Here is a 13,869-nt window from a genome sequence, read left to right on the forward strand (position 1 = left end):
ATTTTTACAGTGCACCATCCATCACTGTCAGTGGGCGAGATACATATTCCTTCACAATCTTTATTGCAAAGGGGATTTCAATTACAGAACATATCATTTGGATTTGTATAGCACATTTTTTTGCCATTAGCACATTTTCCCATAATTCTAGAAACTGCATTTTTTTTCTCACTGGAGTTAAGTTTTGGGCTTTGACACTTTGGTAACTATTTCTTCACCGCGCTAGATATATTTCCCCCCAAACATCCCAACCCCTTGATCTGCCTCTTTCTTTCTGATTCACTTAAAGCTGCAGTTCAGTCTTTTTTTTATTTTATTTATTTTTTTACTTCAATAGTTTCATGTGGGCAATCTCTAATTACCTAAAGAACTTTATAGCTGCAGGTCAATTCGTTCTCCATGTATTGATCGGCGAAATTTGGTGACATCATTAGTGAAGGGATCTGTTTTTCTTCTGCTTCTGTCTCGCAGTGGAAGCTCATGAATATTCATGAGCACTCCTGCACTGACATGTGCTAGAGGGAGGGCAGGGCTGGCAAAGGGGTGTGCCAGGGCTTGTGACAGGACATGAAGGGGCAGTGCCTTAGCAAATGGCTGTTAAAATAGAATACAAGAAAATTGGTCTTTCAAAGTTGTTTTTTTAAAAACAGAAAATGCTAAAAGTATTTTTTCTTACTACGGAACTGATTTATTAAAAAAAAACACACATGCAGGATATTGACTGAACTGCAGCTTTAATGGGAGTTTTGGCAGGGGTAGAATAACCTCCGTTGTTGAGAGGTTCTAGAACCTTACACCCTCCATATTGGGATGGGGTGTTTGGTCATGGCCGTCTTATGTGTTGAATTTCCTGCTTGTGTGGAATTTAGGCAAAGGCAGTACACACCTTTCTGTAAAACACATCTACGCCTGATGAAGGACCCTTAGAGGTTTAAGAGCTTGAAACATATCAACTACTTGTTGGTCCAGTAAAAGGTATCATACCAGATACTCCCTCTCCCTCATTCGTTACTACATGGAGAAAGGACCAACACGGCTCCCCCACCCTCCCCCACCCTTCTTCGCTCAGCATTATACAGGTGGGGTTTTTATTAATACTAGGGCATGCAGCCCGTACTTTTAGACTTCTCAAATGCATCAGTGCAATCAATTTGCAAATGAACCAAATGCAGCCCTCGAGTCTGCCGCATTATCCACGCTTTATGTTCTCATGACCTGGGCCTTCAACAATAATCAGAGCTTAAATGTGTAGACGATTGGCTGTACCTGCTCGGGAGAGAGGTGCTGTGCGGCCGACTCTGGGTAAGCCACTGGTTGGCCCGAGACAGGGCACGGACTGGTTAGCTTGCAGTTCTGCAAAGACAGAGACCAGCACACGTAAGTACAAGGTGCCCGCTGGAGGAAGACACATGTTAAAGCTGCAATCCCTCTATTTTTAAAAGAGAGACAATATAGTACAGGGAATTATAACCCAGTAAGTATAACAAACGTGGACAGACAAAAGAAAGGAAATCCCTGCTCCGGAGAGCTTACAATCTATCTGGTATGTTCGGAGATTTACAGAGACAGCAGGTGAGGGAGTAAGTGCATTACATGGCAGTGCTTGGTCACAATGATTGGTAGGAGTGACAGGTGGTTGAATAAGTGCAGTAGATGGCAGTGCCTGGCCTTGATGGTGGGTAAAGTGCAGTAGATGGCACTGCTTGGCCACAATGATTGGTAGGAGTGACAGGTGGTGGAATAAGTGCAGTAGATGGCAGTGCCTGGCCTTGATGGTGGGTAAAGTGCAGTAGATGGCAGTGCTTGGCCACAATGATTGGTAGGCGTGACTGTGGGTGTGGGAGAGAAGCCATGAGTCCAGGCTAATGAAACGCTTCATTTAACAGGTGAGGGGTAAGGTTTGTCTTAAAGGTGGGGAGAGAGGGTGCTTGGCGTATACCCAGTGTGAGGGATTCCCAAAGGTAAGGGGCAGCGAGGGGAAACGGGTTTAAGGTGAGAGCAGCAGAGGGGAAAGGGAATTTGTACGTTATTGAAACTGGGATGTCCCCTGCTGCTAAACTGATTTATTCCTATCCCCAATAGATTTACCTTTTTTATGTTCTGGTAAAAGGAGAAAACACAACACATGGTACGTGGGGCTTGGATAGCAGCTAAAGCAGCTTTATTGATTTCCCATAAGGGGCCAGTTTAAACGGGAACCGCCTGATGTCATTTTCTTAACAGGCAACAAGTTAGAGGCAGACGCTGAAGTTACTCATCAATGTCATTTGTTTCCTTAGAAAGATGAAATCCACCCTACAGTATTTTGTATTTATTTGCTTTGTGTAAAAAAGGAGTCAGTTTCCATTGCCTTTGGATCTATTTAATTTGAATACTATCTGGTCACTATTGCTCTTCCCCATTATCTATTAAATCCAATTATGTTGCCATCATGACCCAAAGAGTTTGGGGACGAACAATTTTCCTGTACTCAGATCTCACCATAAAGAGCCATGACCTCGGGTTACATCTCAATATAACAATTTTCTAACAGTCTTATCACAATAAAGATGAAGTAAATATTATTAGAACAATAATTTGCTTACTATAGTTCTTGTATAGCGCTGCTAGTTTTATGTAGCACTTGTGACAAACGGCTTACTCCGGGGCTCCGTCGTTTGTCCGGGACTGTTTAGAACACGGTCTTTTAGGGTAGGTTAAATGATGAGGCGTCACGTACTGTTCCTTTAAACAGGCTATGCCTGGTTTATTCAGTCCCAGGCACTGAGACTGCCACAGTGCATACAACAGAAAACAGATCAAAACAAAAGCTGCTCACCTGAGCGATAACTTAACTTAGATATCCCTGACTCAGGGTTGGAAGTGGCTTTTCCACTTCCAACATCAAAACACGGTACTTTTGCAGTCTTACACAAATGAACAGAAAGATTGAACCTGTTTGGGGAAGAGACTTCTCCCCTCTGTAGTTCAGCAGCCTTCCAGCCTCCTGGCTCTTGTGGGGAGACCAGAGCAAACAGGAAATCAGTCTTTCATACCTGATTCCTAATTAGCATGACAGGTGACAGAAATCAGGCAGCAGACAAACTCTGGTCTGGATCTCTCATCCCTCAGTTCCAGCGCTTGCCAAACTGTGGGATGGAGTGTATGTATTATAAGGCTGCACTCCCAGGCCAAACAGGATAGAAACTGTCTAGTATCCTGGGAGCCCTATATACGGAATTTATTACCATCCCCTGGTTTCTGTCACATATCCTCCCCCCCCAGCTCAGACCTCGAGGGATGAGCGACCATGGATATTAGGGAGTGCATCCTTGACAACCCGTCAGCATTGCCATGTTTGTGCCCTGACCTGTGTTCCACAGAAAATTTAAAGGGTTGTAGGCTTAGGAACCACCTGGTCACTCTAGCATTCTTTTCCCTGTTTTGACACATCCAGGTAAGGGGTGCATGATCTGTGACCAACCGGAATTTTCTCCCCAACAGGTAGTATTTGAGCGTCTCTACAGCCCACTTTATTGCGAGACACTCTTTCTCTACTATGGAGTAATTTTTCTCCTGGGGATTTAGTTTCCTACTTAAATAAAGGATGGGGTGCTCCTCACCTTGAGACTCCTGGGAGAGTACCGCCCCCAGCCCTACCTCAGATGCGTCGGTTTGGACTACGAACTCTTTGGAGAAGTCAGGTGTGACCAACACTGGTTGGGCACAGAGAGCTTCTTTCAGGCTTCTAAAGGCCTGTTCGGTTTCGGGGGACCACTTTACCATTAGCGGTCCTCTTGCTTTTGTGAGGTCAGTTAGTGGGGTTGCCTTAGTTGCAAAATTGGGAATAAACCTTCTATAGTACCCAATTAACCCCAAAAAGGTCCTTACTTGTTTTTTTGTAACTGGCCTTGGCCAATTTTGTATCGCCTCCACTTTGAGTGTTTGGGGTTTGAGTAAACCTCTGCCAATAGAATATCCCAGATACTTGGCCTCCTCCAGACCAATAGTGCATTTAGCGGGGTTAGCAGTTAGTCCAGCAGACCGGACTGCGTCAAGCACAGCTTGGACCTTTGGAAGGTGGGATTGCCAATCTTCACTATGGATTACCACATCATCCAGGTAGGCGGCAGCATACCGAGCATGTGGTTTTAAAATTTTATCCATCATTCTTTGGAATGTGGCGGGAGCTCCATGTAAGCCAAAAGGCAACACCTTATACTGAAAGAGGCCGTCTGGGGTTGAGAAGGCTGTCTTTTCTTTTGCCCTTTCTGTGAGGGGAACCTGCCAGTACCCTTTTGTTAGGTCTAGGGTTGTGAGATATCGGGCTTTGCCCAGTCTCTCTACAAGTTAATCTACCCTGGGCATAGGATAAGTATCAAATTTTGACACCGCGTTTAGTTTCCGGTAGTCATTACAAAACCTTGTTGTACCATCTGGCTTTGGGACTAAGACTATAGGGCTGTTCCACCCACTTTGGGATTCCTCAATTACACCTAGTTTTAGCATTTTTTTAACCTCTAAACTTATAGCCTTTCTTTTGGCCTCTGGGATTCGGTACGGTTTAAGGTTAACTCGGACCCCCGGTTCAGAGACTAGGTCATGTTCAATTACGCTAGTTCTACCTGGCCGTATAGAGAAGATTTCTTTGTTTCTTTTCACTAAATTCTGAACCTCTCGTTTCTGATGAACAGACAGGGTTTCAGCTATGCTAACCTCTGGGTCAGTTTCTTGATTCTCTGACGGACCTGGGGGTACTAGGGTTAACAAGACTTCTCTATCTTTCCAGGGCTTGAGTAGGTTTATATGGTAAATTTGCTCAGGTTTCCTCCTACCTGGCTGTCTTACCTTATAATTTACTTCTCCCACTCTTTCCAAGACCTCATATGGCCCATGCCATTTAGCAAGGAATTTACTCTCCACGGTGGGAACCAGAACTAGTACCCTATCACCTGGAAAAAAAATTCTGACCCTAGCACCCTTATTATACGTATTCCTCTGTGCTTCTTGAGCTTTCTCCATGTGTTCCTTCACTATGGGTAGGACTGCAGCAATGCGGTCCTGCATCTGGGCAACATGCTCTATTACACTTCTGTAAGGGGTAACCTCGTGTTCCCAAGTCTCTTTGGCTATATCCAGTAAGCCCCTTGGGTGTCGGCCATACAATAGTTCAAACGGGGAGAAGCCTGTGGATGATTGGGGAACTTCCCTAATGGCAAATAACAGGTACGGTAACAAACAATCCCAGTTTTTCCCATCTTTATCAACCGCCCGCCGTAACATGCTCTTTAAGGTTTTATTGAACCTTTCCACTAAACCATCTGTTTGTGGATGATAGACTGAGGTTCTGAGATGCTTGATTTTTAGGAGTTTACATAGCTCTTTCGTTACTTGGGACATAAATGGTGTTCCCTGGTCAGATAGAATCTCTTTAGGAATCCCGACCCGGGAAAACAGAACTACTAACTCTTTTGCTATGTTTTTAGCTGAGGTGCTACGTAGGGGAACTGCCTCCGGATATCGGGTGGCATAATCTAATATTACCAATATATGCTGATGTCCCCTAGCAGACTTTATTAGGGGTCCTACTAGATCCATAGCAATCCGGTCAAATGGTACCTCTATTATGGGAAGGGGTACCAATGGGCTGCGGTACGCCTTGAACGGGGCGGTGATCTGACATTCTGGGCATGAGGAACAATAATTCGTAATTTCTGCCAGAACCCCAGGCCAATAGAAGCTTCGGAGAACCTTTTCTTTTGTCTTTTCCACCCCTAGGTGTCCCCCCAATGGATGACTATGTGCGAGGTGTAATACTACGTTACGGAATGTCCGTGGTACCAACAATTGTTTAGTTGTAACTGATTTCCTTTTATCAACCCGATATACTAGGTCGTTCTCTACCTCGAAGTAGGGGTAAGCAAGTGACCTATCTGGTTGGCCAGGAGTACTATTCTGGTCCCGTATATTTCCCCTTGCTACCGCTAATGTGGGGTCCTCCCACTGGGCCTTCTTAAAACTCCCAGGACTGACCTCTAGGTCAGCGAGGGTCTTATCCGGTTCTGGGGTGGTAAGTGTCTGCTCAACATCTTGATTTGGGGTATTCCCTACCAAAGTAGTGATGGGGAAGGGAATTTTACAGCACTCCTCCTTTTCCCCCTTCTTATTTGGGCCCTCGTCAACCTCCATTTCTGAAAAAGGGAAAGGATTTGTTTCTTCTAATACTTCGTTATGGTCCGCTATTGAACTCTGGGCGCTATTCTGAGCGGGGGACCACATTTTTAGAAAATGGGGAAAGTCGGTCCCTATTAACACATCATGTGCCAGTTTGGGTACAATACCCACCTTGAAATCTAAAGAACCAAACTCTGTTTAAAAAAAAACATCAACAGTGGAATATTCATGATTATCCCCATGTATACAACAAATTGCCACTCTTTGTGAACTGTTTCCCTGTTTCTTCTTAATGGGCAAGAGGTATTCGGACACTAGTGTGACCATGCTCCCAGAGTCAAGAAGTGCCCGAACCCTCTTACCATTAACCTTTACAAATGCCCACAGATGGTTATTCAAGGGGTCCTCTGGGCTAGGGCCCATACATTGGGACAACAGCGAATAAGGTTCCACGCTGTTGCATTGCATGGGCTCATCATTTAGTGGGCAGATTTTTGCTGTGTGGCCCCTCTCATGACAATTTACACATTTAGGTACATAGTCTGTGTCCCACTTAGAGCCTTTTCCCGGCTCCCCATGTTGGCTATTGCCCTTAGTGTGCGAACCACTGTTGCTGGTGCTGCGTGAAGGTGGTCGCCGCTCTTCAGCGCCCCTTAACCCCGGTACCCTTTTACCGTCTCTGGAAGAGTCCTGGAACCTCGGGTAGTGGGGTTGCTCCACGACTGTGGGTTGCGGGTGCTCTTCTGCTGCATTGTACCTTTCTACGAGGGCCACAAGCTCATCCGCATTGTGGGGGTCACTCCAACTGACCCAACGGCGTAAGTCAGAGGGAAGTTTCCTCAAGAACTGGTCCATGACCAACCGTTCCACGATGTGGCTGGCTGAGTTGATCTCGGGTTGTAGCCACTTCCGGGCGAGGTGGATGAGGTCATACATCTGGCTTCGGGTGGCTTTATCCATCGTGAAGGACCATGCGTGAAACCTTTGGGCGCGAACAGCCGTGGTTACGCCGAGGCGGGCGAGGATCTCGAACTTCAATTTTGCATAGACGTTAGCTTCGGCTGGCTCTAGATCAAAGTAAGCCTTCTGGGGTTCGCCGCTTAGGAAGGGTGCGATTAGACCAGCCCACTCAGCTTCTGGCCATCCCTCTCTCTGTGCCGTGCGTTCAAACGTGAGAAGATAGGCTTCCACATCATCCGAGGGTCCCATCTTCTGAAGGTAGTGGCTTGCCCTGGTCATTTTCGGTACTGGGGCTGCCGCTGCCAGTGGAAGGTTACTGATAGTTCCCCTCAGGATCTCGAGTTCCTGCTGTAAGCCCTGAGCGAACCGCTGTTGCTCCTCTCTCAGCAAGCGGTTTGTCTCTTGCTGGTTTGCATTCGCGTTTTGCAGGGCTTCATTCGTCTGTTGCTGGTTTGCATTCGCCTGTTGCTGGTTGGCATTCGCCTGTTGCTGGTTGGCATTAATCTCTTGCTGGGCTATTAGCAGCTGTTGCTGGGCTGCATTCGTCTGCTGCTGGTTTGCATTAGTTTCTTGCTGGGCTATTAACAGCTGTTGCTGGGTTTCATTCGCGTCTTTCTGGGCAGCGACATTGCGTACCAGCGCACCCACCACGTCTTCCATCTTGTTTGCAGAGGATGAAAAAACTTTTTTTTTTTTTTTTTTTTTCAAAGTTCTTCAACCCGCAGACCCCCTAGTGCTCTGCCCGCATTCTCCACCATATGTGACAAACGGCTTACTCCGGGGCTCCGTCGTTTGTCCGGGACTGTTTAGAACACGGTCTTTTAGGGTAGGTTAAATGATGAGGCGTCACGTACTGTTCCTTTAAACAGGCTATGCCTGGTTTATTCAGTCCCAGGCACTGAGACTGCCACAGTGCATACAACAGAAAACAGATCAAAACAAAAGCTGCTCACCTGAGCGATAACTTAACTTAGATATCCCTGACTCAGGGTTGGAAGTGGCTTTTCCACTTCCAACATCAAAACACGGTACTTTTGCAGTCTTACACAAATGAACAGAAAGATTGAACCTGTTTGGGGAAGAGACTTCTCCCCTCTGTAGTTCAGCAGCCTTCCAGCCTCCTGGCTCTTGTGGGGAGACCAGAGCAAACAGGAAATCAGTCTTTCATACCTGATTCCTAATTAGCATGACAGGTGACAGAAATCAGGCAGCAGACAAACTCTGGTCTGGATCTCTCATCCCTCAGTTCCAGCGCTTGCCAAACTGTGGGATGGAGTGTATGTATTATAAGGCTGCACTCCCAGGCCAAACAGGATAGAAACTGTCTAGTATCCTGGGAGCCCTATATACGGAATTTATTACCATCCCCTGGTTTCTGTCACACACTTTACAGAGACATTTTGCAGGCACAGGTCCCTGCCCCGTGGAGCTTACAATCTATGTTTTTGGTGCCTGAGGCACAGGGAGATAAAGTCACAAGGTCACGAGGAGCCGACTCTGGCAATTGAACCAGGGTCCCCTGCTTCACACTCAGTGCCAGCCAGTGTATTTACTCACTGAGCCGCTCCTTCTCCCATAGTTGCCAGGTTTCACCTACTGAACATGCCACTGACATTAGTTCACTTTGTTCCTGGGAGGGACTGCCCCTTTAACCCATTAAATAGTGGAAGATTTAGTCTTCTGGATCTCAATGATCGCTTGGTGCAATGATCTCGTGGACAGGTTCCCCCGAAGAGCTTACAATCTGCAGTATTCGTTTCTCTCTATTCTTCTAATAAATCCGCCACGTTAAGGTGGTGTTAACGAGCTTCATACATCTGCCGCGGGCGCACGTTGATGCGGATAACACTTTTTTGCTCGGCGTTTGAGCAAATTGCCCCATCTCGAGACATATACCCTCCGAACACAAAAGATCTTAATAACGTTAAACCCTGCCAGACATGTTTAGAAGGCAACTACAGTACTATTATAGTACTTATGGTTTTCAGATTTAAAAAGGCAATCCCCCCCCACACAGCCCCAAACATGTCCCCCCCACACAGTCCCAAACATATCCCCCCCACACAGCCCCAGACATGTCCCCACCACTCACTCCCATTGGTGCTTATGGAGACTGAACCTATATACTGAAGAGGTAACTGTAATTCAACAAAGAAAAGGTACACGAGTTCAACATTACCAATTATTAGTTACCGTAGATCAGTGTTTTCTTGGCCCCTGTGTCTAGAGTAATAAAAAGGTACTGTTATGCATGATTAATCATACAGTACTCGTAAAATGTTATCTCAGACTCTGCTATTGATGCTGGTGGATACTAAACAGATGGCATGCTTGTGAATCCATAACTAGCATGTGGTTTGTTTGTGTGCAATGGTCGAAGTATGATGTTACCTGGGGGTATTGTGCAATAGTACTTTTTATTGAATATATAAAAACAAACAGCATGACACTATCGATATAAAGAGTCTAACAGTAGACGTTGACATAAGGACTCCATAATTCCGGAATAAAATGCATAGGAGATACCGGCGCCCCATAACGGGGCCTGTATCTCGGGAAGTATGGGGTCCCCGAGGCTGAGACCAATGCGGTTCAGCTCAGGAGACCCCCTGCTCCTCTACACTATTAACAACATTTATACACATACATTTCGGGCGATATTTGCACAGGGAGAGACGGCTCTCTCAGAGCAGCTCTCTCTGCAGCAGATACAACTCGCCGGGTAAGGCCTTTTCAGAGGGTCGTTCCTCAGATCACCGGCTAATCACCCGTTTTGTGAATTTTGCTATGAGAGGTAATGAAGGCTTTCTGATACCGTGATAGCAACGCTCATAAAAACGGCGATTTAAATGGCCCCGCATTTTTTTTAATGAACCATTAGTGCATAGGCCCTTATATGTTCGAGCACCGTTCTGCGTAGTTGGCGTTTGGTCTTCCCTACATACTTATAGCCACATCTGCACACAGCCATGTAATAATATTCCACTGGAGTTGCCGTTTATAAAGCGGCGTAGCTCAAAGTTCCTGCTTCTGTCCCAGTTGCCAAAAGTGTTCGTGGGGATCACATAGTATGTGCAGGCGTCAAAGTCCCACAACTATATGGCCCCTGTGTTCTTGACTTCGAGTTGGGGGTAGAGCTTACCGTCTAAGAGGAAGAAGTTGTGTGTGACAAGGAACCTAAATAGATTACAGATACATTCATTGTGTTTTCGTAGCTTGTGTACCCTTCGCTGTGATATAGTGAGTTACCGCCCATATGCCACAGCCATGCTGAATACTAGTATATAGTGACGCTACGTCGAGGATAGCCAAAACAGCGTTAGATGTTATGCTAACCACCTTGAGTCTTTTCAGGGTGTTCCTTGTGTCCCGAAGGTAAGAGGGTAATTACATAAGGTCTCAGTACTTTGTCTAAATATACACTCACCTTTCCTCCCAAACACCCAATTCCTGACACAATAGGACGTCCTCAGGGTATTGTACTTTAAAAGCAGCGAATTGCGCCCTCTGACATTTTTTGAAACTTTTTTTTTTACTTTAAGAGATCTCTCTGTGCCCCTCCCATTAAGTGTCTGGGAGGTTAAAAAGGAGCTCTCCCGAAAGCCCAGTGACTCTTCATGTTAAGCTAAAAAAATAATGATTTTAAACAAATATTCAAAGAGCCGGACTTGCACAAGATACTAACTCTGTACGAGTTAAACCTGTAAAGGCTTCATAGATAATTGGCTCTTTAATACAGTTTTATTGTAGGTCACAAGATATATGTACAAATGCACAAGGGTTGGGCATAATATGTTAACGCCACGCAGAAAAGAAATAGGTGGTTATGAAAATGGAAAAAAAAAAAATCATAACATAAAAAACCTAATTTAAAGTGTATAATGGGTTTCTGTAAAATATGTTATTTTGAAGGTAGCTCCCCAGCTGCTGTAAATTTCAAACTGATCTAATTTTCTCTACCAGCTTGTGCCATAAATACAGGATCGGAGAGGTGAAGGATTTCATCCTGAGATGGCTGCAATGCGGAGATTGGGTCCTCCCACCCGACCATGTTATGAGGGCAGTAAATGCACCGATAATGGAGAATGTTATTGTCGTTGGTGCAGTGGGGCACTTTCTGCCATGTGTCCCACTCCCCTCCAACCGCCAGGAGACCAGGCTGTCAGCGCACACTCAAGGTGATGTATACTTTGTTGCACCGGAGTTTTTTTTTTTTTAAAGGGGCAGTCCCTCCTACGGCTAACGTGAACAAATAACAATGGCATGTTTACCCCCTGCAGTGTAATAATGACGTACGGTATTGGTCAAGCAAAGGGCCACCCCAGGGCACTTCACTGGACTCTGCATGCGACCGACGCACCACTGAGCATCGGGGGGCATTGATCACATACCACACTGAAGGGGGCGGGGGGTTGGCGCCCGGGGTGGCGCCCTCTCACCATTATGGTTGGAACAGCCGGGACAGAAAACTGATCACGTAATCGCCCCGATAGAGGGGTCACCCCATGTGCTGGAGGGTCCGTGGCTCGACCCTCCAGAACTGAAAGGGTAAATAGGGTAATATATGTTTTGGGGTTGTTTTAACATATTTTAAAATTTTCATGGTTAACAAATGTTTTGTAGGGTTTATCGAATGTCTTTTGCTGATAAAACCTTAATGTCTCCTCATTACCTTTAAGGCTCTCTACTCATCTGCTCCTCCCTACATATCAGCTTTGATCTCTCGCTATGCCTCTGCTCGTCTCCTGCGCTCTACCCATAACTGTCTCCTTTCCAGCCCTTTCACCTCTACTGCTCTCTCTCGCCTTAAACCGTTTCCCCTCACTGCCCTTTACCTGTGGAACTCCCTCACATTCTGTACACGCCAAGCACCCTCTCTCCCCACCTTTAAGCCACACCTAAAACCTCCCCTCGTAAATGAAGCATTTCAAGCCTAGACTGATGGCTACTGTCCCGCACTCACAGTCGCTCATACCAACCATTGTGTCCAGGCACTGCCATCTACTGCACTTATTCCCTCCCCTGCTGTCTCTGTAACTCTCCCAACAGACCACTTAGATTGTAAGCTCTCCGGGGCAGGGATTTCCTTTCCTATTGTCTGATTTTGTTGCATTGAATTATGATCCCCTGTACTGTTTTTTTCTTTGTATTGTATTGTATTGTATGTCTTTATTTATATAGTGCCAAAAGTGTACTCAGCGCTTCACAAAGAATACAGTACAGGTAATTATAATTAACCAATAAGTGCAGCAAAATCAGACAATAGGAAAGGAAATCCCTGCCCCGAAGAGCTTACAATCTAAGAGGTTTAATGGGAAACTTACAGAGACAGCAGGTGAGGGAGTAAGTGCTGAGTAAGTGCTTTGTGAAGCACTGAGTACATTGTGGGCGCTATATAAAGATATACATAAAACCCATATTAACTTCTTCACCCAATTAAACAAATGCACAAGTCGGGGCGGGGGCCCAATAGCATAGGACCCCCCCCCCCCCCGGAGAGTTTTGCCCTTACTTAGGCCACTATTGCCTGGAGGGGATTCTACCGGGAGCACCTTCCTTGGTAAATATCTCCAGAACTCGGGGGTCCCTGGGGTTGAAATGAACACGGTTGTGCTCAGCGGACCCCCAGCGTCCCAGTTGTGAGGAGGACGATACCAATGAAGAAAGAAAACCTGCAGATGGGACTCCAGCTAAAACTCCAGCCTTCTGCCCCGATACACTGACAGCAGATCCATTGCATAAAGAAAGCTACACAGCTGGCTGAACAAGATAAACAGGATCTAATTACATAAAAATGACACAAGCATAATTACATTCTTCAATGAACAATAATTAAAACCACATTACGTTTCTGATAACCCCCGAAAAGGAGGAGGCGTCGATATAAAGCAGTGCGGGAACACGGCTCCAAATAGTTGAAAGCATTTTCCAATTAAAAATGACAACCTTCAGTTATTGCAGCTGCTGACTCGCTATACGGGCAAAGGCTGGAACAGGAAAACACACTAATGTCGCACTCTAATCTCCGCGAAGTCGTAATGTATACAGAATAAAAAGGAACTGGTTTTTTTTTTTAGCAGGGGTGGGCAACTCCAGTCCTCAGGGGCCACCAACAAGTCAGGTTTTAAAGATACCCCTGCTTCAGCACAGGTGGCTCAGTGGAAGAAAGGGAAAATGCACCCTATTACTTGTCAGACAAAGTCTAGTTCTTGTTGCATTTTTTTGCTTTTGCTACCATTACGCCCCGTTGGCACCATCTCCCCATTTTCTACCTTGTTGATCAATTATTGGCTGTAGCGAGAGCCTCTCTTCCGGTCTGGGGATTTCTATGGGCTTCCTATACACCCATAATCCTCTCTGTCGGCAGACAGGCCAATGAACAATATGTAATGGAGAAGTGAAATCAGGTCCGCGGGCAGGATGAACAAGCCCACTACTTGGGCTCCTTGCCATTTAGGGGGCTGAAATCATTTGCAGAACACCAACATACTGTATTCTCTATGTAGCAGCCTAGCTTGTCTCTGTCCCGGCTTTTACTTATTACTCCGTCCCAATCTCCGCCCTTCCATACTCTTCCACCAACATTGAACACCCTTTTGAGACTGGAAGACGCAGTTAAGCACTTTCACTCGTATGGGCCATAAAAGGTCATATTTACTGAGCCATGGAAGAAGGTGTTTTATGCTTAGCAAAAGTGGCCCACAATGGTTTGCTTTTTCTTCTTGACACCGTTCTAAAGTCATTTGAATCAGTCTA

General features: G+C 45.8%; 1 protein-coding gene across 2 annotated transcripts in view; it reads right to left on the reverse strand.

Moving 5' to 3' along the window:
* Window positions 1–13,869, reverse strand: part of TOM1L1 (target of myb1 like 1 membrane trafficking protein) — a 49,016-nt gene that overhangs the window by 19,766 nt on the left and 15,381 nt on the right. For both annotated transcript variants that reach the window (XM_075579854.1, XM_075579855.1), the window contains exon 6: window positions 1,267–1,353. In XM_075579854.1, the coding sequence (XP_075435969.1) occupies window positions 1,267–1,353 (87 nt within the window). The remainder of the gene's footprint in view (window positions 1–1,266; window positions 1,354–13,869) is intronic.

The sequence above is a fragment of the Ascaphus truei genome, chromosome 22, assembly GCF_040206685.1.
Source record: "Ascaphus truei isolate aAscTru1 chromosome 22, aAscTru1.hap1, whole genome shotgun sequence".
NCBI classification, from domain to species: domain Eukaryota; kingdom Metazoa; phylum Chordata; class Amphibia; order Anura; family Ascaphidae; genus Ascaphus; species Ascaphus truei.